We start from the raw sequence: 25,252 nt of genomic DNA, 5'->3' as shown, positions 1-25,252 counted from the left end.
CCTCTCCCAAGAGCGAGGTCCCCTCACGTCACAGGCTCTGCTCCCCAAGTCCACCTGGGGGGGGGCTCCCCTTCCTTCCATCTCTGCTTTCCAAGGATGTAGCTAACACTAAAGCCACTAGGATGACAAATGTCAGCTACTTCTCCATCCCCCCAGCACTGCCCGCCTTCTGGGGAGTGTTGCCCAACCCTCCTACCCCAAATGTAGGAACACTTCACCTGAGGTGCCCCTACGGTTGGATGCTCAGTGACCTGGCAGGTCCAGCTGCCTAGCAGCCCTCCCCACCCAGCCTTTGCTCTAGCCTTTTCTCTCCTGTCACCAATGACAGGTGAGGTTCATCTCTGTCACAGGCCCATGAGCCTAGTGACTGGCAGCTGGGCGAACCCCAGCTGAGTGCTTGTGGCCCCACCCACTGAAGTGACATTATAGGCATAATCTTGAATTTGACCTAATTTATACATATTCATCTCCCGGGAACATTTCTGCCAGCAGCCCTTGCAGTCAAATGAGACTAGGTTACAGAACACACGGGTGAGGCTGGGGCAGCAGGTTTCAAAAACTCACTTTATTCCAATGTGAAATGAAGACGTGATGGTTTAAAAACAAGAAAAAGTTCTTGATCAGCTGTGGGGATGCTTCACTTGCTAGCTCACGCCCACTCCCTTTGACACAAGGTGTCTGGACAGACCCAGGCCGGCCCGCCAGACACAGCTCCCCCGGCTCACGGTGCGACCTCCCACCCCAGGGCTCTGACAGCAGGCACAGAGAAGCGGCACAGGCGGGCGGGGAGTGGGGGGCGCCGGGGCCTCTGGGAACCGCCTGCTACCCCCAGAGCTACTCTCCATAGAAGGTGCATTGGGGCCAGGACCAGGTAGGGAGCCGGGCTCCACAGAGGTGACAGTCACTCCTGTACCTGGTAACCTTCCCCCAGGATCCATAATTCAGCCTGGTCCCCCAGCCCCCCACCCACCCCACCCCACTGTGCGTTAGGCAGCTCAGGTTAAAATGGGGAGAAGGATACATTCAGACTAGCCCCCAAGGTTATCCCCGCCTGGGGTGCAGTAGGGAGGCCTGTCAGAGCCCGTGGCAGCGCCTCCTGCTGGACCCAAGGGCAGACAGGCAAGGGTGGGTGCACGGGTGCCCGGGGACTGCCACTGCCCACCCCTCACCCTCACCCTGGAGCTACAGCCACAAAACTAAAGTGCACCCAACCCTCCAGCCCTGCCACAGAGCTCTGGCTCCCCATCCCAGGACACACGAAAGCCCCGTCTTTTTTGGCTTAAAACCTAGACTTTCAGCCAGGTTGGGCCTGGGGGTAGTGGCAGCAAAAGCAGCAGCCATAATGTCAAACATACAAATGACCTGAGAAGTCTCAGCTGCACATCATCCACTCAGAACCGACTCGGGGCTATGTACAAGTTAGGAAGGACAGATCGTGACACTCATGGGCACGGACACACTCGCACACACCTGCTGGAGGATAGGGGCCTGGGGGGCACCTGCCCCCCAGCTGGGAACCGATGCCCACATACTCCATTCACGGGTCTTCACTTAGGCCTCTGCATCGTATATTCAGTGAACCAGTGCAAAAACATCTTTTTGGGGGCGGGCAGGCCAGGCTGGGGTCCCAGGAAGATGCTGGGGGTGGGGGTGGGGTGGAACATGGAAGAAGAGGGACTCGCTTCCTCTTCGGATCTGCAGGCATGCCCCCTTCTCCTGGAAGCTGCATCACTGGTGACGGGGCCGCTGATTGTCCGTCTGTCTCTCCCTATCCCTGCAAGCTCGGGGAAGAAGGGTCCTTGGCAGCCTGGGGCTGGGAGCCCACGTCCTCTGGGTCCCCCGCTGGCTCCGGCTCCGTGGCCATGGGCTCCTCTGCCCTATCCCTGTTCCTGCTGGCCTCCTGGAGCTGGTGCCGCCGTGCCACCTCAGCTTTCAGATTCTCCAGGTCTTTTTGGCTGAGTAGAAGGGTGGGATGAAGGTGGATCAGACTGGACCCGGGCCCTCCGACACCTCACCAGCTTTGGCTACACTTGCACTTTGGATAAGACCGACCTCTGAGAGGTGTGTGTGGAACAAGGCCCCTAAATGCTGAGCCAGTAACGCTGCACTGGACGTGGCCTAAGGCCTGGCTCTGCCCACCCCACGCCCAGGTCCTGCAGGCCGCCCCTCCCACAAGCAGGGGTGGGGCGGGGCGCGGGAGGGGGGGGCGGCGGGCACAGCCCAGGCCCGCGGGGGACGGAGAGTGCTGCTGGCAGAGCCTGGTCCCAGGGCACACCCCGCACTGCGGCGCAGGCAGCCAGAGGAAGGATGGAGCCACTTTTAGGTACTGACATGAAAGACCACCAAGATACATTGTCAAGAAAAAAACCTGCATTGTATGCTACAATTTAGTGTAGAAAACAAACAGGCGAAAAAAGATCACAGCTCCATGTTAGCTCAGTTATGCAGAGTGTTTCTGGGAGGGTTCTCATCACTGGCTCCGTGTTCAATTTTGAGCTGTGTCCCCGTATGAGTGGGTGACACATCTTAGGTAATAAAAGGCTAGGGGCTCACTCGTGCGCGGGGGCCTTACCTGAGAGGAATGAAGAGGATGCCGTTGATGACGTTGAGCTGTTCCAGGACGCTGGCCATGCTGGGGGCTGTGAACTGAGGGCGGCGGGGCCGGCAGTGAGCGAGGCTCACCTGCCCGAGGCTGGGGGTGCCCCCCGCCCCGCCCGGGAACCTACTTTGAGGGGAGGGATGTTGGCGCTGGAGCCGTTGCGGTAGATCTCGTTCATGGTGCGCTGCAGGGCCACGGCCTGCTGGGTCAGGCACTTGAGGTACTCGGAGCTCTCCTTGGTCTTCTCGTGGTCCTCGCCCAGCTACGGGGAGAGGCAGGAAGGGGTCAGGCTGCCCACGGCCCGGAGGCCCAGCTCCAGCCCCCAGCCACTGCCGCAGCCCACCTGGGTCTTATAGATGGTGTAGCCTTCCTTCTCGTGCTGCAGGGCCGACCGGAACTCGGCTTTGCTCTCGTAGACCCGGGCAACAAGGTGGTGGCTGCCAGCAGGCGCGGCAGGCAGGGCGAGGGAGGGACGTGAGCGGGCTAGGCGGAGCGGGCCTAACTCGGGGTGGGGGATCCCCTACATCCCTCCCCAGAATCAACCCGAGGGGAACATCAAGTCCGGGGCTCAGAGGAGGGGAAGTTGATAGTTTCTCAAAGGAAAATTTGATGAAGACAGAACACTAGGTCCCTCCCCTGCCCCACCCAAGTGCTCCCCAGGCCCCGTGGCCCCGGGAGTTGGGCTCATGCGGCCTCCCTCACCTGAGGGCCACCTTGAGGGCCTTGGGCCCGTGGTACTTGGTGCTGACGGCCAGCGCGTTCTCCAGGAAGCGCAGCGACAGGTCGTACTCCATCACGCCGTGCAGCACCAGCCCGATGTTGTTCTGGGGGCAGCCGGGAGGGCCTGGTCAGCTCCCCGTCCCCTGGGACACAGGCTGGTCCCTGCTGCCCCCTCCCCAGCACTCACGTCCAGCAGAGCCATCTCAGGGTGGTCTTCCCCGAACACCAGCAGCATGAGGTAGCGGGCGCGGTACAGCAGGCTCAGGGCCGTGGACAGCTGGCTGCTGGCGAAGCAGTACAGGGCCAGGTGCATCTGCGGGCGGGCGGGCGCGGCAGGTCAGGGCCGGGCGCAGCGTGCGCGGGCACCAAGGACACCACGCGCCCCCCGCACGGCACTCACGTATTCCTGGATGGTGTTGGGGTGCTCAATGCCCATCACCCGCTCGCTCATCAGCACGGCCTTCTGCTGGTTGCTCAGGGCCTGGAGACAGGGGGGCTGTCGATGCAGGGCGGGCGCAGCCCCATGCCCAGAGCCGCCCGGCCCCGGGGCAAGCGGCCCCGGCGGCGCAGCCCTGTGCTCCCGCTGCCCTGGCTGCATTTCCTGTCTGTGCTTCCCACGAGGGCGGCGCAAGGGCCGACAGCCGCTGTCGTGCCGCAAAGTACACACGCACTGAGGCCTTCTAAAAGCCTGCTGTTTTAAGCCCTCTTCCCCTAACAAAATCTATACAAATCTAAAACTACTAAAAATAAAATACTAACTTAAAAAAATATGTGAAAAAAGGAGAAAAGCAATCCCCTTGACTGAAGGTGTGGGAGGCTGAAGTACGCTGACCCTTGAAACGGCCTCTCCAAGCCCCAGCCAGGCGAGGCAGTGTGACCACCACAGGGCCACACGTGGTCACAGATGACCGTGGCTTCTGCGGGTGTTTGCCAGGTGCTCAGCACTGTGCTCTGGAATGTGCCCATGCCAGCGCCCCGTGGGGGGTCCTGTCGGCACCTCCACCGCATCCCCCTCACTGGAGCACACGAGGCTCCCAGGACATGCTGTTGAGGGGCAGGGCTGGGGAAACCCGGACAGCGGCAACCCCCAGGGCCTCCCTGGGCCCCGCCAGCTCCTCCTCGTGGTCACCAAGGTGAGGTGAGCAACCACGTCACCCCTTGGACGGGGCTGCGGTCCTGCGGGCCTGGACTCCCACTTCCTGCCACCACAGGGGGTGACAGCGCAGCCCAGGCCCCTGGCTCCCCATGGCCCACACCAGGCCAGGCCCCCAGGCCTGCGCGGACACAGCGCAGAGCATGCTCAAGGCCCACCTCGGTGTAGTCGCCCATGATGTAGTGCAGCCGGGCCAGGAGGCGCAGGCAGGCGCAGATCTCCACGTGCATGGCGCCGTACACGTTGTTAAACAAGTTCAGGGCCTCATTGATGAGCTCACAGCCCTCCTTGAGGAAGCCTGCAGGGCACCCCCAAGGGTGGCAAGGTCAGGGCCAGGGGCGAGGGAAGCCCCGCACCTCCGCTCGGCCCCACCCAGCCACGCACCCTGCTGCACTTTGGCCTGCCCGCTCTGGAAGAAATGGAAGGCGTCCGAGGCCTTGGGGTTGACGTGCTTGACCACGGGGAAGATGTTGAGCACGTCCTCCTCGGTGAACGCGGGCTTGTGGCGGCTGTCGAAGCTGTACTCCTTCAGCAGGATCTGGGGCAAGCGACACCCACAGCAGCCTCAGCCCTGGGCTCAGACAGCCAGCACCTCCTGACTCACCCCCGTGTGTGGACACGGCCACGTGGAGAAAGCCACCTCCCCCCGCCCTCTGGCCCTGCCGGGGGTGGGGAGCCCGTGGGTGGGGGCACAGCAGGGATGCCGTGAGCCGTGCCCACCTGGATGCCGGTTTTCAGCGAGATCTCGCGCAGCAGTGTTATCTTCTGTAGACCGTAGGTCTCCACGGCCTGGTCCACGCTCTCGCTGGGGGGGCAAGTGGGCCTGAGCAGCCCCGCCCCACCCCCCTCGCCCCACAGCTGCTTCTCCCCAGCCCCAGGGGCCTCCCACTCCCGCCCTCCACAACCACTCCCTGGGTGGTGTCCGGCACCAGGACAGAGCCCTGGGTTGGGGCTACGGCCCCTTGTGACTTGTGGCGTCACTTGGTGTCCGGCACCGGGGCAGAGCCCTGGGTTGGGGCTACGGCCCCTTGTGACTTGTGGCGTCACTTAGGCCCCTCTTCTCTTCTGACTCCACTGCCCTGGGACTACAGACCAGAATGCCTTGGAGCCCAGGGGCCCCACGCCTCCCTGCCCCAGCCACGCACGCACCACTCGAGGCTGAAGTCATAGTAGTTCTTGGCCTCCTGGCAGATGTTCTTCCAAAGCTCCTGGGGGGTCATCACAGCCCAGGCTGTGTTATCCGCAGCCCCTGGGGGCCGGTTTTTCCTCCTCTTGTTCCTCTTCTTGGAGACCAGCTCGTCAGCGGGCAGGTGGGCCACGGGGTTGGGGTAAGAGCTCAGGAAGCAGTTCAGGAAGTGGCTGATGGCGGCTGAGAGCCCCGAGAGCTCGACCCCCTGCGAGGGAAGTTTTCACCAAAATCACAAGGGCCCTGGGCCCCAACCTGGTGCTCCTCCCTGTTGCCTGACACCACCCAGGGAGGCCTTGGCCAGCTGGGGAGGGGACAGGCAGTACCTGCAAGTATGTCTTGAAGATGTGCTTGGCAGAGCGGGTGATGAGTTCCCCGATGCCTATTTTCTGGAAAGATTCAAAAGGGAACCGGGGTCAGGCCCCAGGCGTCCTTCCCGCCCTCCCAGTCCCACGGCCCACCCGGGGCACTCACGTAGACGTGGTCCAGCTGGTCGCGGGCTGGGCTCCGGAGCACCAGGTCCAGCACCTTGCCCAAGTAGCGCATGTTGATGCCGCGCTGGCGCATCACCTCGGCCAGCGTGGCCCCGTCCATGGGCAGCACTGCGTGCTCTGTGCAGTCCTTCACCTGTGGGCTGCAACAGGTGAGGCCCCTGGCCCAGCACCTTGGCCTCCATCCCCCTGGGTCTTCCCCGGGGAGCACACCCTGTTCTGGGGCCCTGAGGAAAGGACAGGACTCAGACCCCAGCTCCCTGGAAAGCAGCAGCAGGGACACGGGAGCCTGCCCTGCACCTCCAGCCCGGGCGCAGGGAGAATGGCCCCACACAGGGACGCAGGGCCAGGGGCCCGCAGGCCAAGAACTGAGAGCCTAATGGGCGGCACAGGCTCCTCTCTGACTACCTGGGCAAGAGCAGGGTGACACTTGGGGGTCACCAATTTCCCCCCACTGGTCCAGAGGCCTGGAGGCACAGCAGTCTGTGACAAGTGTGTCACCTGGGCATACCAGCTCCCCCAGCCCTTGCAACACACAGGGCTCAGGATGGACCGACCCGCCAGCCCATGCAGGGTCTCAGCAAGGCAGAGCCTGCGCCTGAAGACTCCCCTGACCTCTCGGGGTCAGGCTGCCATCTACGACATGGGATGATCATCCGCCCTGCTGACTCCCAGGCCAGGAGAAGGTAAGGTGGCCACTTCCGGGAAGGACCCACAAGCTCTGAGTGGAGGGCGGATGAGGCACCAGGCCCACACCACCACCCTTGGGGACGCGTCCTCACCAAGCCAGGGATCTGGCAGGAGAGCAAGAAGGCAGCCGCGTCCTTCAGCAGCTGCTTCTGGTCCCGAACTTCGTCCTGGCAGGACTCAGGGAAACGAACCCCTGGAGGAGGGAGGGGAGAGGCTTGAGCCAGGTGGAAGGCAGGCGGGGCAGGCAAGCCAGAAGCCACTGGGGCTGGCGGGGGCAGCACTCAGGGGGCATACAGGCCCGCCAGCACCAGGGCCCCCGACCCCCGCCACGGCTCTGCCCACCCCGCTGGGCTCCTGCTGCCCAGCCCCCGCGCTTGCCTGGCGAGAAGATGTCAGGGTTGAAGCGGATGTCAAAGGCCGTGCTGCTGATGGAGCCGACTGCCTTGCACGCGTTGCGGATCACCTCCCGGCTCCGAGGGTCTGCTGCGGAAACACAGCCCGATGGAAGGCGGACCCTCTCCGCCATCAGTGGGGCTGGGTTGCCCGGAGCTTCACGCCCTACTCCCTGAGGACATGGGCCAGGACCCGCTGCCAGCTTCCCCACCTGTGCTGTCGTCCGCGGCGATGGTCTCTGCCAGCTCCTTCACCTTGGCCAGGCCGCTGGCGCTGCTGCCCTCCTCCTCCCTTTCCGCCTCGGGGCCCGGAGGGTCTTCAGGCTTGGACTCCGAGGAGGGAGGCCCACCATTTTCCAGGGAGGTGGGGTTCTCCAGCTTGCCGGCTTTCTGCTGCATCAGCTGCAGGGCGGCCAGCTTCATGAAGAGGAGGTACCTGGAGCGAGGCAGACGGGACAGAGCGGGACAGGAGAAAGGGCTGTGTGGAAGCTCTGCTGCCCACAGCTTCCTGCTGGCTGCAGGGCCCAGAGCCAGGACCCAGGTTCCTGGCCTGTAGGGGGCTGAGGAATGTTGGGGCTGGACACTGCAGGCACGAGGACATGTCCTGCCCAGCGTGCAACTGTCAATGCATGCACGCATGTGCCAAACAGCAGCAGGTCACAGCAAAACCCAAGTCTGCCTAGACGTGAAGACACTGGGGCGTGGGTGGGTGAGAAGTGGCTCACCAGCCAAGCCGGGGCTCTCAACAGACACCTTGAGAAAGTTATTCCCAGCGTGGGATGTTTGACATGACCGACTCCTAAGCACCCGTTCCCTCCTCACACTCTGCCCAGCATGACATTCACGGCCACCCTGGCAGACGTCCAAACGCTCATTCAGACGGCAGCAGCACTTCAGCCGAGTCCCTGCTGCACCCGGCATCTCTGCACTGGGGAGTCTGGCAGACTGGGTCGGGGAGCCTAGCGAGCGTGGCCATAACCAGCCCTTCCTCACTTTCCAGAGCTTCTCCCTTCAAGGATCTGGCCTCAAAACAACAGAGGATGTCTACGCCTCCTGACATGGAGCTGCAGCCCGGCCTCGCAGGGCTGCTCCTCACCTGTGCTCCACGAAGGCATCTACCAGCTCCTGGCGCAGGCAGCAGAGCTTGTGCCGGTGGGCTCGCGGGAAGCCAGCGCGGGTGCACTCCTCGGGCAGCTCCTCCCCAGGCACAGGCAGGAAGTTGAGGTCCGGGGGGAAGGTGCGCAGCAGGTCGAGGATGTAATGGCGCCCGTCATTGCCGATGATGCCCTTGCACTCGACCGAGGAGCAGAGCTCCACCTCCTCATCGCGGTCGTTGAGTACCCGGTGCCGCAGGATCTTGAGGGGCCGGCTGGTGCGCTCCAGCAGCTCCAGGTAGCGGGGGTGCGACACCACCGTCTTGCCAAAGTCGATGGACCCATAGATGACGCTCTGCTCCTGGTCCCGCTCCAGGATGCCCGGGATGATGGACTGGGCTGTGACCCTGTAGCCACGGTAATCCACCACCACCGTGCCCAGCGTGTACAGCCCCTCCACGTCCACTGCGTTGTACGTGCGCACGCCGTTCAGGTCGTTGGTGGGTGCTACGTAGGCCGCCACATCCCCACCGAAGTCCTTGTAGTGGTCGCGGACATCAAAGCCCAGGCTGAAGAAGATGTTGTTCCAGATGAACATCTGCATCTTGGTCTCCTCGCTGGGGTTGATGGCCATCACGTTGCCATCAATGACTGCCATGGCGCCCCGAGTGGCAGCCGCTGTGAAGTCACTGTGCACCTGGGAGGGGCCGAGGTTGGGAGAGTGAGAGGCCCCACCCACAAGAGCCTCAAGTTGTGTCTACCTGGGTGGTGGAGGCAGACCTGCCTTGGGAGCCCAGGCACCCCCAGCCTCAGTTTCCGCACATTTAGAGAAGGGCAAGAAAACCATTACAACACTTATACTTAGGGGGACAGCAGAGCTCAGTGAGTGACACGGTGCGAGGGCTGGGGCAGGGGCCCACCGGTTATGTGCCGGTGCACTTGGACAGGTAACCTCTCAGACCCAGTTTACTCATCTGTAAGACAGTAACCTTTACAAGGTCACTTGTAAAAAAGTACCGACCTTTACAAGATGTCCAAAAGATTATAGGAACTAATGCCTATAAAGCACCTGGCACTGCCCCTGGCAAAGTTAGCACCCAAGAAATTAGCTCACTCTTTTACCATCACCTCTAGGCAGTAAGATTATGGGAGGCTTTTCTTAAGCAACTATTTTTTCCTCATTTCTCTCTCAGTAACAGTACCGATAACATTTAAACCCAAGCAAGCTGTAAGTGCCATACGAATGAGCTGCTGCCCTAGAAGGGTCAGAGTGCATGCCCAGGCCAGGGCCCCCTGGCAGTCAGCGGAGAGGAGAGGAAGCCAGGTGGCCTTTGCCATTTAGCCCAGAGGGAAATAGAGCCCCCTCATCCCATGGACTTGAAGTCACAAAGAAGCCAGAAAAAAGGTGGGGGCTGCAGGCACCTTGAATATGGCTCTTTCTCGAAGCAGCCGCTCAGGCAGGTTCTTTCGGGGCAATTCCCTGGTCGTCTGCAGCTCCTCGTTCCAGTCCCGGGTCTGCAGAGGGACGAAGGAGGGAGATGCAGGCTCAGCTCGTGCCCTGAGACCGGCTCTGCAAAATCCCTTCTTCCACCTCCCCGTGGGCAGCCCCCCAGACTCCCAAATGAACAAGCATGGAGCCTCCAGGGCAGTGCACAGAACCCAGCCGGGCATCCGGGAGGGCGGGGCCAGGCCGCAGGCACCTGTCCAGGAATGTGCTCCTCGTAGCCCAGCCGCGAGGTGTAGGCATCCTCTGCGCGCACACAGTCCATGGCGTGCTCCGCCTGCGGGGCTGTCCAGCTGTATACCTGGAACGGGGTGGCGATCCTCTCGAACGGGTGGCGCTGGACCCTGTGGCAGGCAGGGGAGGGGGAGATGGGGCAGCCCACCATGCTCAGAGCCCTGCTGCAGGCCCCTTCTCTGAGGCCCCCGCCTGCTCTGGCATCTGCCCGCCCCGAGACGCTGCCCTGAAGAGGCAGGCAGAAGCGAATGGGCCTCTGCTGGCGGCTGTCTCCAGTGCTGGCTGACAGCTCCCTACAGGGCGACTCGGGCACTGGAGGAGGGGGCGGTTTCTCTGGGTGGAAGTGCTGGAGTTCCAGCTGGACAGTTCACGCCACACCCCATGCAGGTGACACAAGGTGGGACAGCCGAGGCACAGGCTCTACCTTTTCTTCTGCAGCACAGCGAAGTTTTTCTTGAAGGTTGGGCTGATCTGGTTGAGCAGCTCCACTAAGGAATGGCTGAGGAAGCGGGGGCTGGCGGGTTTGGGGTTGAAGTGATAGGCTGTGGACCTGCAAGCAGAGGGTGGTCACTCAGCCGGGCGCCCCAGGTGTCTGCCCACAGACCCGGAACAGCCGGCCACACCAGGGCCCACGGCGGGCTGGCAGGGACTCACTGGTTCAGGTAAAAGCCCCGTGTGGACGCGGTGATGCTGACTTGCCGGTCCTCAGCTGTGATCACAAACAGGTACATGAGGTCCCCGTGCATCTTGCGGTTGCCAGGGGGCGGGTTCCAGCCACTCATGGTCAGCACTTTCAGGCACTGCAGGGGCTGCAGGAATGGCCAGGCATGAGTGGGCCAGGCCTCCTGGGGTGTGGCTCTCCACCTACTAGGGACCCCTTCCTCGCTCCCCCCAGGAGGCCCACCTTCCAGTCACGGTTCTGGGGCTGCAGGGGACACAACGGCCGCTCCCGGCTCCCCGGCAGGATGTATTCGGGTGGCGTGCAGTCAATGGGGTCCATCTCCAAGCCCTTCTTCCGCTTCCCGCTGTCTGAGGGACCCAAAGCTGGTGGTCAGCACAGGGCCAATGGGGCCAACCACTTCCCAACCTCAACAGGGCCCTAGTCTGGGCACCTCAGGCCCAGGCCCCTCCAGGAGGAAGGCCTGGCCCCCATCCCCCTCAGCCCCTGCCCCTTTGCCCAACCCCCGGCGCCAATTCCTCCCATACCTCCCAGGTCGCCATCAGTGAAGACACTCAGGAAGGACAAGGAGTTGCAGTCAACTCCATTGAAGGCGTCAGATGGGTCCAGGCTCTTGAGCAGGTCTCGGACGTGGCGTACATGGATGCGGGCCTCGCGCACCGTGTATGGCTCTGTCGGGAGGGGAAGGGAAGCGATGGAGGGGAGGGGAGGCTTTCACCAGGGCCCTTCACCCTGGAACGACCTGCCTAGCACAGAAAACAGTCTGCAGGGGTGCTATCACGGGTGGTCTTAATTTTCAACTTTAGGCTTCCATTTTCAAATTCCACTATGAACATACAAGCTGGAGTTCTGGTTTCAAAACACACACACACACACCCCCACACCCCTGCCTGCTGGTAAGCTGGGATCCTTATTCACAAAAACCTTCTGCCAAATGCCTCCCGAAGCACACGCAAGCCTTGGGGAGCCCACAAGGTGCCCACTTTTCACGCACTAGTGTCTTGGTGGGCAGGGCCTTCCGAGCTGCTGGGTCTCCACCCGCCTCAGCCCTGCTCTCCCGGGCAGCCCTCACTCAGTAGGGGCCTGAGAACTTCCCAGGACCTTCACCTTCAACACTGACCCCCAGTGTGTGTTTCGTGGGATTTTAATGGCGTTCTTTTGGAGGCAGGAAGAGGTTCTGTTACCAACTATGGACACCACTGAGCTACAGACCTTTTCCACAGTCGCTCTTAACAAGCAGACAGGCCCTGGGAACCTGAGTGGCTTCTCCCCAGGGAACTGGAGTCAATAGTCACTTTTGGGCCGGGCGCGGTGGCTCATGCCTGTAATCCTAGCACTCTGGGAGGCCGAGGCGGGAGGATTGCTTGAGGTCAGGAGTTCCAGACCAGCCTGAGCAAGTGCGAGACCCCGTCTCTACTAAAAATAGAAACAATTAGCCAGGCATGGTGGCAAGTGCCTACAGTCCCAGCTACTCGGGAGGCTGACGCAGGAGGATCCCTTGAGCCCAGGTGTTTGAGGTTGCTGTGAGCTAGGCTGACCCCATACACTCTAGCCCGAGCAATAGAGAGAAAGACTGTCTTAAAAAAAAGTTTGTTTTATAACCAAAGCAGTTTTACCACACCAGTTGACAACTCTGCATTGGGCCTGACTTCCACACTCAAGGGCTGTGAAGTTTTTTTTCCTTTTGAGTCAGGCTCTCACTCTATTCCCTGGGCTAAGTGCAATAGCCCATTCATAACTCATAGCAACCTCAAACTCCTGGGCTAAAGTGATCCTCCTGCCTCAGCCCCCAGAGTAGCTGGGACTACAGGCAAGTGCCACCACGCCTAGCTAATTTTTTTTTTCTCTCTTTGTAGAGATGAGGTCTCACAGTTGCCCAGGCTAGACTCAAAGTCCTGGCTTTAAACGATCCTCCTCCTTCAGCCTCCAAAATGCTGGGATTACAGGTGTGAGCCACCTTGCCCAGATTAAACTGTTTAGTTTCCTTACAAGACTTACCATCTATCTTTACAGAATTTGATCAGCCGATTTCAAGCCCTGGCCTGGTACTGCCTGACTTTTTTTAGAATCGCAACTCTGTCCTTTAACCTGTGGGCCGTGAAGTTGGAGGTTGCACGTGTGATGGCCTAAGAAGCAGCCCTGTGCTCCAATCCCTCCTCCACGTGCTCATTTATGACAGAGATCCCAGCAGCGGTGGTGGAGTGCTGGCTGGCCCTGCCTCGGGGGCTCTCCCCTGGCCGCCCAACTTCTGGACCAACCTTCCACCACGCGGAGCACTGAGCCCTCCTGCAGCCCCTCAACACTGCGCAGCTCTGAGAAGTGGTCCAGCATGTTGCCATCTAGGTGCAGCGAGAAGCAGGTGCGGTGACACGTGTCTTCACGGTCCATGAGCACCTGGTGGATCTCCTGCACCATCTCCTGGGGGGACACCTGCCAGGGAGAAGGCCCAACCACCCTGGTAAGAGGTCACATGGTGGGGAGCAAGGACATAACCCCTTGTCCCCAACCCAAAGTACCTGGGTCCTGAGAATAAATGCCTAACATACTCAGTTTCCCACTTCTTGGCTTTTAAATTCTAGGCCCTGTCCACATGCCATGCCCACGTGTATCCACGCATGTGCAGAACAGAGCCTGGCCCCGCTGACGGTTCCTACAGAGCAAAAGCAATCCCCGAGCAGAGCAGCATCGAACGGAGAAAACTGGGGGACAAAATGGCAGCCTCGCCTCCTGCCTTGCCCTAGAGGGCAAATGGCTTTTGCCGTCCAGAAGGGGTGCTTCTGTGAGCACAGAGGACATTAAAGGGCCTTGCCTGGTCCCCCACGGAGTTACCAGCTTGCAATGCCTCTAGGTTGGCTCTGCCCTTGGCGACCACCCAATACCACCCTCCCCTCTGGTGGTTATAAAGTCACAGCCCAGAGAGAGCCGATTTGCCCGAGGGCACAGAGCAAGAGGCTAGGGAGTCCTGAGACCCCAACACCACCTGGCCACAAACACTCCTCTCCCCAAACAGCTGACAGTCCCAGCTAGTAGCTGTCCTCTAGCTGTGGGCAATGACCTGAACCTGACTTAATTCCCACGTCTGCCACATTAGCTGAGTGACCTCGGGCGAGGCACAGGACCCTCGCTTTTCTGCCTACAAGGGGCCAGGATGCGTAGGAGCAAGGCTTGGCTTCTTGGCCTCGTGCTCCCTAGCAGGCTCAGGCCCTGGTCCCCAGCACCCCTTCCTCCACCTCACCTGCAGCGAGAAGGGCTCAATCCCAGGGGCCAGAATCTTCACAGAAAAGCCCGTGTCCTGAATGACAATGACTTCCTGTCCAGTGGTCTCATCTCCCGGCTCAGCCTCATCCAGCCCATTTTCCCGAGGTGGCTCGGCTGCCTGCTCCTCCTTCTTCAGGCTCTCTGGGCAGTCCCCGTTCAAGAGCATGACTGATGGTGGCTCTAGGGGTGGCAAGAAAGGAGCTGAGTCAGGTGGGCCTTGTTTAATGCCCAGTGGAATGGTGACTGCAGCCCTCCCAAGCCCTGGTCCCAACCCAGATACCACAGTCCCACCTCACCCTTGGGACCTGCAGGCCACCTGCAAGAGGACTGTCTTCTCCCTTCCACAGCCTGGGCCTTCCCTTCCACCCGCTGCTCCTCAGCTCACCACAGCTTGGCATCACCCGAGCATGCTCCCAGACCACTCTCCCCAGGACCATTAATGCCATGCTGCGGGCATAGCCCGGGAGTCTTCTCCAGCCCCAACATGTCTGGCTTCTCAGGAGCACTCTATTCCACCACTCACTTCCTCCTCCTCCTCCCTGACCAAAGAGACACCCTCGTCCCTCCCTGTCCAGCTCCAGCCTCTTCCACCGGCCCTGAGCTGCGGTCTGAGCTGCAGGTGTGCTCGGGCCCCAGCCTCTCCCCACCCTCACTTCCCCCTTTCCCAGGGCTTCAAATGCCCTCCCGCCTCTGAGCTCACATGGCCAATCCTGGCCTACAGCAAGCTTTTCAGACCAAGGAGACAGCCACCTCCCAGGAGTCAACATGTGGCTGTCCTTTAGACTCCACCAAAGACCCATCTTTCGGGCATGGAGTTTATCTTCCTCCACAAACTGGCCCCTGCTCTGTGAAGACCCCCCCTACCTGCTATCTAGTCACCCAACCTACATCTCTCAACTGACCCATGAGATCCGGCCTCTGCAGCCACAGCCCCTGGCGCAGGCCTTTCTCCTGTTTCCGGAGTGCTACTTGGAACCCTTCCAGTAAGCCCGCTGTTCTTAAGATCAAGCTTCTTAGGACTCACACACCAACCTAAAGTCAACCTCGGCTCCTGCCTGCCGAGGTCTGGCTACACGAAACCACTGGAAGCCTGAGAATGACCCCACATCACATCCTCCCTCCCTCCTACCTGTGCTTTTTTGTTCATGCCGACACCCCATTCACCCTTCAAGGCCTAGCTGCAATAAACTCTCTTCTCCAAAGCCGGCCCAAATGACCCTGATGGCAGAATCACCCCCCTCATTCCCAGAGCCACCCCCCCAGCAGGTGTTCTGCTGCATCTGGGGGGGGGGCTGTCCAGACCCACACCTCTACCTTTCACCTTCCATCTTGCCCAGGCTCAACCAAAGGCATCAAATTAATGAATTAATTACTGTAACCTGTAGCAAAGTCCAATATTTGTGGACAGCACCCAACTCACATGCTGTGGCGTGAGAGGGAAGCAGGTGACAAGACTTCCACTTCTACCATGGCACTGGGGGAGCAAAGGAGAGCCACCCCCCCCCCAGCCCTAGGGAACCAAAGGCCTCCTTGCAGAACCCTCTAGCAAAACACAGGCCTGCCTGGATGCCCATTTGGCAAGAGAGGATCTTGGCTCCCAGGGTCTGCCCATAAGCCAGACTGCCTGGCTTGGCTGGAGCTCAACTGCCCCAGCTCTGAGAAGGGTCTGGGTCCCCTTCCAGAGAGGACAGCTTACCCAGTTCTGCCCAGCCCGTCCAGACCCCACCTCCCCTTCCTCACTACTGTCAGGAGTGAGGAGAGGGTGCGTTTCCCCAGGACTGTGTGGCCCCTATCCAGATCCACCAGAAATGTGGACAGGGGCCTCAGGGAAGGGATTGGCGCCACACAAAAAGACCCCATCTCTACAAAAAATAGAAAAATTAGCCATGCGTAGTGACACGCCTATAGTCCCAGCTACCTGGGAGGCTGAGGCAGGAGATCACTTGAGCCCAGGAGTTTGAGGATGCAGTCGAGTTATCACGACGCCACTGCACTCTAGCCCAGGCAACAAACAGAGCAAGACCCTGTCTAAAAAAAAAAAAAAGGTCCGCTAGGGGACAGGGAGAGAAGCCACTCCCCCTTCCCTGTCTCCACACAGCTTAGTGATAAATAAGACCTCTAGGAGCTCAGATATAGCCCCTCCCCTCACCCCAAATAAGGGTGTCTGAGGCCCAGAAAGGTTCAGAGCCTGGCCCAAGGTCACCAAGTCAGAACAGACCCAATTGCCTTCCCTCCTGCAGCCCACACCCCGTGCCACCGCGCTGCCCTCAATCCTCGTCACTATGGACCTTCAATAACTGTGTCTGTCATTGCCCCTGCACCCCCACCACACTCTCTCCAAACCTGCAGTGAAACTCAAGAGCCACAGGGGGCAGGAGCACCTCTCCTTCCGGAGACCAACAGTGCCTGGCAGGGCACCCCCAGCCCCTAGCAGGTGAGCAGCCCCGCCCCAAAGTGCAAAGTGCCTGACTCTAACGACAGAGCAGAGATAGGAAAGGCAGCGGTTGGTCAGCTTTCAAAAAGCAGCAAGAGGAACAGCAGACAGGAGAAAAAATTTCCCTCATCGGGCCCCTGAGAAAGGCTTTGCTGGCTGGCAGCCCCCAGAATGAGGGGAGAAGCGGGGAGGGCCCCACCCAACATGGAGCAACAGTTTTGAGCTCTGAGATCTCAGCAGTGGGGAGTCAGGGACCTGGACCTAGATGGGGAGCCCGTGCTCCTTGGCGTGTCTGGAATGGGGAGGACATGGAGGGAGGGAAGACAAGGTAAAGTGGCTACAGCGCCCAGTCTGCCTTCCCCACCAGGGAGTCGACCAGTCCAGGGGGACCTATTCCCTGCTCAGATTTCAAAGGAATGTGGCCGTTCCCCAGGGGCTTACTCTTCCCAAGACAGCGGCCCTGCTCCTCCTCCTTCCTCCAAGGAACCCCCAAGGTCTCCGCACCACTGGGTGAAGGCCAAGTGGCCTCCCCAGCGGGAGGCTGGCCAGCTGGTTCACACGGCCCTCACTGCCCACCTGGTGCCGTCGGCGGCTGCCCTCTCCTCGGCTCTGGGGTCGCGGCACTGCCATGGCTGCAAGGCGAGCTCTCCGGCTCAGGCCCAGCACTGCCCGTGTCCCTCATTCCGGCCTCTGCTGCTACCGTTGCCCTAATGCAGCTGGCCGGCCCAGGGCTGGAGCTCCGGCTGGCTTCGGGTTTCAGTGGGGCCAGGCCTGCCGGGGCAGCCTCAGGCAGGGCACACTCCCCCTGCCTTGAATCCCGCTCAAGGTCGGCCAGAAGGACGGCTGTGGGCCAGGAGGCCCCGGTGGCTCCAGGACCCCAGGAAGAGCTGCTATCAGCACTCAGGCCCACCTCTCTATACCCCCCAGAAAGGGGGTCACTGCTGGCAAAGCTGCTAGGCAGGCAGGAGAACCCGTCATTTGGGGTACCTGGACCCCTCAAGATTGAGGGCCTAGGAGACTGGCTGGCAGGGGCAGGGCACAGCAAGGGGGTCTTCTCAGCTCCAACCCCAGTGGGGCTGGGTAGGACCGCCTCAGCCAGCTGCCGGCAACAGCTGGCGCAGACCCGGGCCCAGGCCATGAGGTGGCCACCCCTGTATGCCAGTCACAGACACTGAGCACCCTGCCTGCCTCCTGGGTCAAGTGCCTGGCTGGGGCCTCTGGCTCCTGCTGCCCCCTGCAGGTGACCTGGCAGCGATCCCCTCCCTGAGAGGCACTGGTTCTGGTGGGAGGGGGTTGGGCCCCCAGTTTCCCAGAGGACAACTGTGCCCGTGCCCCAGGCCTCCAAGCTCCACCAAGAAGCTGGCAGGCTCTGTCTTCCCTTCCCAGCAGCCCTTGCACTGCCAGGAGAAAACCAAGTCTCTCCCCAGGGAAAACAGAACTGGCAGCAAGAGGCTGAAGGCCACTCGGCTGGGGAGAAGAACATGCCCAGCCACGCCAGGCCCTTCCCAGGGCCTCTGACTTGTTGCCAGGGCCCAGTCGGGACTGCTCTGGCATCCATACCAACCAGGGTGGGGGCGGGAGCCAGGCTCTCACTCCAGGTCCCCTCCCCTCCAGCTCTAGGGACACAGGCAGCCCTGAGTGTCTGGCACTGAGCAGACCCTCAGCCTCTCCATGGCCCTCATGAGGCTCACACAGCGACCAGACGGTAGGAAGGGCCAGGCCCAGGCAGAGCCCCTCTCCTAGCTGCCCCCCACCACACCCTAACCCTCTAGAGACAGAGGTGGGCAGGGCAGCCTGGCAATGACCCCAGGGGAGTGTTGACAGCCCCGCTGTCCTGGTAACCACAGAGCCAGTGCTACCTCCAGGCCCAGCCCACAGCAGGTCCCTCTATCGGCTGGACCATCCCATCTCACTTGAGGAAACCGAGGCTCCAGAAGGCTAGTGGGCAAGCTGCCCAGATCGCAGAGGCAGCAAAGCCAGGTGTACAGCTTCTCAGCCTTTTGGCTACGATCAAGTGAAGAAAAAAACCTGGTGTGTCAGATGCCATGGAGTGCTGCTCCCACCCCTGGGACCCGCTGGGCCAGGCTGCCCACCAGGTAAGCAGCACCTCCTTCCTCTGCTAGGCCTCAGGACTCTGCCTCCAGTCACAGGATGCCCTGAGCCTCTACCACCCTGGGCCAGCACCCCTCCTCCCATATCCCAGAGAGCACCTCTGAGGATCTGGGCTTTGGGGAAAAAGAAAAAGCAGCAGGTGCTCTGTAGAACGGGCAAGGGTTGCCCAAACAGCACTCTGCACGCATGCAAGCTCTCCGGTGCACACACACAACCAAGTTTTAACTGGACAGATAAAAGAGATAAAGCACACCCTTGTCCTGGCCTGGGAGCACAGGGATGCCACAAGCAGCACACAGGAGTTAGAAAGAAAACTTAGGCCACCCCAGGTGGCCTCTGTGTGCCTCATCAGCCTAGCATGGTCTCACTCAGGAGACTGTGCCAGGGCCAGGCCACACCTCAGCCAAGGCCTCAGCAGGTGAGGCTCCAGCAGGAAGTAAGGCCCCAAAAGACACCACCCCATCCCAGGAACCCAGGGCTTCAAGGACAAGAGGAGGGAGCAGGCAGGCAGCCTACTGAAGACCCTGAGGAGGTGGGCATTTGTTTGCCTCCTTCCTGTCCTACCAGGCCAGAAGTAGGTGTTCAGGGTCTGAGGATCCTGAGTTCTTCAAGCTGCTCTGCCCAGAATCCTACCCAAGAGAAGAGTTTTAGGATCTTGTTGGGGAGCTCCAGTAAGCCCCTAAACTCCTCCCCAGTCTGCCAGCCCCTTCTCCTCCCCCTCTGGGCCTCAACTCCAGGCAGCCCAGCCCTCCCCTAGGCAAAAGGAACTTGACATGCCACTGTGAACTTGAAAAACCTGCCTGTTCTCTTAACCCCTAAAAGCTGCTTTAGTCCGAAGAAGGTAACTGACCCTTGTCCCCCATCTCCAAAAGCCTCAATCATTTCTTCCCTAAGGGACTAGAGAGCCTTCAAGATCTGGGGGCTCAGGTCAGGGGCCTCACTTCTGATGCTCAGGTGTGAGCCTGCTGGGGGCCTTCACTGAGGCTACCTCCTCCTTTAACAGACCTGGCTAGCTGTAACATAAGTCCTAACTATCTACACTGGCTTCCTGGGGACATAGGAGCCAATGTTCTACCCACTAGTACACTCCCAGTTTCCCCCCAAATGAACAGTTGTGCCCTTCCCCTGACCCAGCTCACCCCAAACAGAGCCCCTCAGCACATAACTGGAAAGGGGCTTCACTGATGCCCTCACAGAAATCCTCCAGCAGAAGCTCCTCTCCTTAACGCCGAGGCTCTCAGCATATGATCCAAACCAACGTGCCTACCCCAGCTTCCTCTGCGCGACACACCAGGGTAGCCTTGGCTTGCTGGCCATGAGCTAGAAATCCAAATACTTCCCTTAACAACAAAATCACTGTGTGACCTTGGGCAAGTCGCTTCAGCTCATCAGGTCTCTTGGCAAGTCTCTCGGCGAGAGAGGAGGTTGCCTGCCCCAATCTCCTCTTATCTCGCCTGCCCCACTGATTCAGACCACTGATTCACAGCAGGACAGAGCCTGACAGCTTGGGGCTATCAGCATTTGTTCTGCCCAAACCTTGGCCTTGTCTAGGCAATGAGCAAAGCTGCCACAGAACCTGTCCCTCAGCCCAGGGTAACTGCTGTGATGGGGGTAGTCCCCATCCTGACTCCCAACTCAGCTGGGAAGGGAGATGATGATGAGCTAGGACAACAAATCCCCACTGAGGAGAGTGGCGGGGGGAGTGGCAGATAGGAGTAGTTCTGCACTGCACTGCCACCCAGGGCAGAGAGAACCACAGCCTGGCCGTCAGCTCTGAGGAAGATTTGGGGAGATGACAACTGAGGGTCTGGGAAGGGGCTTCCAGCTCCAAGACTGGAGTCTGAGACATGATGGAGGTGGATGGCACAGAGAGAACAGAGAGGCCTGGGAGAAATGGAGGGAAGTGGGCCCCACCCAACACAAGCTGCAGCCACTCCCAAGGCCACACCACACAGCCCCCATGGGGGAGAGCTGGGAGCTCCACTCCACACTGCCGACCTTTGCCTTAAAAACAGCAACTCTGGTCTGACCCACTTTTCGCAATAAGGCAGGTTAATGATCAAGTTCTGGCACAAACACCTCCCCCTGCCAAGGAGCTTGGCTTTGCCCCCTGCACAGACAGACCACCGCCGCCCTCCCTTCCCGGGTCAGCCGACCAAGCCAACATCTAACAGAGCAGAGATCACAGCCTGAAGACGTGGGGTAATAGCCTTGCCTCTGGGGATGAACCAGAGAAGCCCCTTCACGACACACCCCCCCCCACCTCGTGCTCTTCCCAGAGACCAAGCCTGGGAAGCCTCTAGCTGAGCCTCACTCTCAGGGCTGCAACCTGCACACAAGGAGCGCCCGGGATCCTGGCGCTGAGGGCAGCCTTGAGGGAGGATGCCCCGCAAGTGCCAGAGTGACCCCAGCCCTGAGGGCTCCCCAAGCTCAGGCGCAGAGGGGGTGGGGCTGCTGATTCTATCGGTCTGCGGCGGCTGCGCACCCCGAAACCGCGTGTGCGCGCACGTGTCCCCACGATCAGGCGCGCGTGTGCCCGCCGCAGCTGCCCTCCCCGAGACCCCACATGCGAAGCCCGGGCCGCAGCCAGGGGCGACAGTGAAGGTGACCTTCAGGGCGGGGGCGGCCCGGTGGAGGGCCCAGCGAGATGCAACCGGCCCAGCGCAGAGGGAAGGCGGCGGTCCCCGCGGAGTCCCGAACCCGCCCGTCGGGCCTGCTCCAGGCACCCCCCCCCGGCCGGCCCACTGGCCCCGGCCCCGCTCACCGGCCGCGCCCGGCCGCCCCTTGCCACCGGCCTGCGAGCCGTGCTCCCGGGCGCTGTCGGCCGGGGCGGCCGCTGGCAACTCGTCCGTCTTGATGACCATGGTGGCAGGAGCGGGCGTCCAGCTCGGCTGTCCGCGCCGCCCGCCGCGCCACTAACCCAAGTGCCCTGCGCGCCGCGGCCGCTGCGGGAAGGACGGAGTCTCCGGCCCACGTGGTGCGCGCTGTAGCCTTTGACCCCACCGCCGTTCCCCTGCCCCGCCCTCGCGCCCGGCCGGGCCCACGGAGGCCCGCGAGGGACAAAACGCGCCGCGCCTCGTTACCCGTCCGCCGACGTGGTGACTTTTCTAAACGCCTTAAAGGCAACGTACTCTGTCTCAAGGGAGATAAAGGCTTCGGCCCCCTGGAGGGGCGGGGCTTCGGGGAGACTCCCCGCTGTTCGCCGCCGTCGGACGGGCGCTGTGACCTTGGGTGGAGACTTCTCGAGGCCTGCCATTGCTGACCCTCCTCTCCCGCCACGGCCCTGTTTTTCCTACTGCAGATCTAGCAAACGAACACGGTTTCCAATCTGCATTGTTAGCGTGGCCCTCAGGGCACTCCTCACCAAGCCGGTGGTTTCCAGTTGAATGGGTGGAGCTGGGGTGTGTCTGGATTATTGAGGAGGGGGTGGAGGGCAGCCTAGGGCAAAGTGGTCACCTGAGGCGACGGGGTGGGGAATGGCTCAGGGGGATAAAGTGTCAGAAGTGGACCCAACAAACTTTGTCCTGAGCCACGGAGGGCTCCTCCTTACCAGCGTCCTCGACACCGTCCACCAGATGGGTCCTCATTTCCAGCCTGGTATCCTCATTTTGCAGTGGAAGAAGCTGAGATCAAGGTTATAGGGATAACAAGATGTAGAGCTGGGTCTGACTAAATCCACAGCTAGGACACTTCACAGTAGTTCATAGTTTTCAGTTGTTTGGGGCTTGGTGGGGACTGAGGAGTGAGGTCAGAGAGTGCTGCAGAGGTGACATTTGAACCAGGTCTTGCCAGTGAGTTGACGTTCTCCAGGCAGAGGAAGTGTGGTGTGGAGGCCCTTGGAGTATTTAAGGCAGATTCCTGACATCTGCCAGGATCGAATGATAATTGAGAAGCTGAAGCTGCAGAGGTGGGCTGGGAGAACCCTACCCTACCTTAGGGCCTTGTGTAACTTGCAAAGGAAAGTAGACCTTGTCCTGGAGTGCAGGTGGTGAGGAGAGCCAGTGAAGGACTATCAGCATTTAAGCAGGAGGAAGGGAGGCGAGAAGTGATAAGATTCGTCTCTCAGAATGACCCCCCAGCTGCTGTGTAGTGTGGGTAAGGGGGACTGAGCTGGACTAGAGGGAGATGAGTTACAACTCTTGCACAGGAAGGCTAGAGATAAGAACAAGACCTGAATACTGGATGTAGGTGGAAAGCAGGCAGGCAGCGTGACACACGAACCTAACACTGAATTGGATTGGAAATCTTCAACCTCTATCTTGTATCTTCCTGTGACCTTGAGAGAATCACTTGATTTTCACCCCACTGAACCTCAGGTGTTTCCTGTGTCAGTTAAAAATACCCATCTCTTTAGCCTCACCTAGCTGTTGGGAGGAGATGGTGGTCATCAAAGCACTTCACAAAGTGGAAAACACTCACTCAGCTGTGGTTCACTCAGTCTTTCAAGCACAGATTGCAAGAGCTCAGTGCTGCAGGAAGATCAGAGATGAACCAGGCCCAGTCCCTGCCTGGAGGTTTCAATCTGGTGGATGAAGTGAGATGTGCACAGCAACTTCATGACCATGGCTGCAAAAAAAAGGGCCTTAAACAAGGTTCTGAGGGTTCAGTGGAGGCAGTCAGGAAGGGCTTCAGGGAAGAGGCTGCTCTAAACTAAGTTTTGAAAGATGAGAAAGTTTATTTATTTATTTATTTATTTATGAGACATGGTCTCAGCCAGTCGAGATGGCTCACACCTATAATCCTAGCATTCTGGGAGGCCGAGGTGGGAGCATCCCTTGAGCTCAGGAGTTTGAGACCAGCCTGAGAAAGAGCAAGACCCTGTCTCTACTAAAAATAGAAAAATTAGCCGGGCATTGTGGCATGGGCCTGTATTCCCAACTACTTGGGAGGCTGAGGCAGGAGAATCCCTTGAGCCCGGGAGTTTGAGGTTGCAGTGAGGTCTGATGATGCCACTGCACTCTACCTGGGTCAATAGAGTGAGACTCTCGAAAAACAAAAAAGAGATGAAGTCTCGTTCTGTCACCCAGGCTGAACGCAGTGGTTCAATCATAGCTCACTGCAGCCTCTAACTCCTGGGCTCAGTTTTAATGTGAGGGTAGCAGGTGGGTGGGGAGGGCAGCAAGCCTGTGGCTGGAGAAACAGACACATAAAAATTTTTTAGCATCATCCTCTGACCACCTTCTTCATAGTCTGGTGGTCTGACCTCTGATCACGTACTAAGCAGATCGATTCTTGCTTTCCCGCTACCTGCACCAAGCTCTTTTCATCATAGTCTTAACAGGAGCTACTCCCACTTTCACCAACTATTTCCACCACTGCCTATAACATTGGCTGTGGTTAAGGTGACCATATAGTTTATCATCCAAACCAGGACACTTTTGAGAGCGAAAGTGGACACTATTAACAATGAAACTGTGACAACAGGTATAAAGTGAGACTGTCTTGCCCAAACTGGGATGTTTGGGTCTTGGGTGAGGAGTCTAGTCGCTGAGCCAGGGGACTAGAAGGCACATACCATATCTTATTGACCTGGGTATCCCCAGCATCTTCCCGGAGCCTGCTGCCTGGTCGGTGCTTAATGCATGTGTTGATTGAGTGGATAGTCCAGGTGTCAGGAGCCAAGCAATCCTTCTGAGGGCTCCACAGGACGCTGGAGGGGAGCACATTTGACCCCCACCATTGTTGATAATATCTGAGCTCTCCCTGCAGATATTCCCTTTGTGTGCCGTCTGCTTCAACCTTTGTATCCAGAATTTCAGACCATTTCCATAATGCCTGGCTGAGACCACCAGCCTGCCCAGCAGAGGCACCTCTCCCTGTCCTCCTCATGGTCAGTGTCTGAGTGCCTAGTGCTCAGCACCAGGGCTGGTGACCAGTCTGTCCATGGGCCCAGTCCGGTCCCAGCAGTGTTAGAATTTGCACCTTCCTTTCAGTGGATCCTTTCCCTAGAAGGCTCCTGTTGCACACCACCCACCCCCAGTGTTGCCTGCGTGGCACTCCTGAGCACCTCAGTTTCCCCATCTTTAGAGTCCCTGTGTAAAGATACTAAGTAAGTAGGAAGGGAAGTTTCTCTAGAGACCTAGCCTGCATAATTAGCCTGCTCAAAGCCTCCCACATCCCTAATTATTGTTATGATGAATACACCCACTCAGCTGGGCATTCCTACTCCTCCCTCCTTTTTAGAGTTCCCCAGGGGGCTGGAGAGGTGGGGCAGGAACCCAAGACCCTGGAACTGCAGGAAGGAGTCCCCTACTTCCTTGGTCTGACTCTGGAACCCACAGATAGGAAATGCTCCACCTCTCTCAACCCCAAACCTGTGTGGGCAGAAGTGTCAGGAAAGAAGGGATGACAGCCAGCAAGATGTCCCAGGCCTCAGTCTCCCCATGTGTAAAAGGAGAAGTTAGCACAGATGATCTCAGAGTTATCTGATGCTGACATTCCACATCTCCCCCCACCCCCAACTGTGACTCAGGGCTGGGTTCAGTCAAGCATCCCCAGGGCTCTGTGTGGGGGACCCTAAGGTCAATCTCATCTTTCTCTTTTTTTTTTCTTTTGAGACAGGGTCTCCCTCTGTTGCCTGAGCTAGAGTGCAGTGAGTGGTGTCATCATAGCTCACTGCAACTTTGAACTCCTGGGCTCAAGCAATCCTTCCACCTCGGCCTCCCAAAGTGCTAGAATTACAGGCATGAACCACCACACCCAACCT

The 25,252-nt window shown here is 59.6% G+C and overlaps 1 protein-coding gene across 2 annotated transcripts; it reads right to left on the bottom strand.

Moving 5' to 3' along the window:
- Positions 1–545: 545 nt before the first annotated feature.
- On the bottom strand, positions 546–21,843 carry CLUH (clustered mitochondria homolog). Of its 2 annotated transcripts, none has more exons than XM_045526108.1 (26): positions 21,311–21,843; positions 13,978–14,180; positions 13,001–13,172; positions 11,270–11,413; positions 10,968–11,092; positions 10,718–10,872; positions 10,488–10,613; positions 10,026–10,173; positions 9,748–9,840; positions 8,328–9,022; positions 7,444–7,667; positions 7,218–7,322; positions 6,932–7,032; positions 6,133–6,285; positions 5,985–6,047; positions 5,622–5,866; positions 5,193–5,277; positions 4,857–5,010; positions 4,631–4,770; positions 3,720–3,800; positions 3,507–3,632; positions 3,302–3,423; positions 2,943–3,036; positions 2,727–2,861; positions 2,573–2,646; positions 546–1,955 (listed from the first exon to the last, which is right to left on the bottom strand). In XM_045526108.1, exons 1-26 carry the CDS (start codon positions 21,408–21,410, stop codon positions 1,769–1,771), a joined length of 4,050 nt encoding a protein of 1,349 aa, XP_045382064.1. In that variant the 5' UTR covers positions 21,411–21,843; the 3' UTR covers positions 546–1,768. The 2 variants fall into 2 exon arrangements, with proteins under 2 accessions (XP_045382064.1, XP_045382065.1); XM_045526109.1 differs by having other exon boundaries at positions 7,218–7,319.
- Between the last annotated feature and the right edge of the window lie 3,409 nt (positions 21,844–25,252).

This window comes from Lemur catta, chromosome 15 (genome assembly GCF_020740605.2).
Source record: "Lemur catta isolate mLemCat1 chromosome 15, mLemCat1.pri, whole genome shotgun sequence".
Taxonomy (NCBI): domain Eukaryota; kingdom Metazoa; phylum Chordata; class Mammalia; order Primates; family Lemuridae; genus Lemur; species Lemur catta.
Note: the sequence above shows the minus strand (reverse complement) of the source record. Positions and strands in the feature narration are given on the sequence as shown.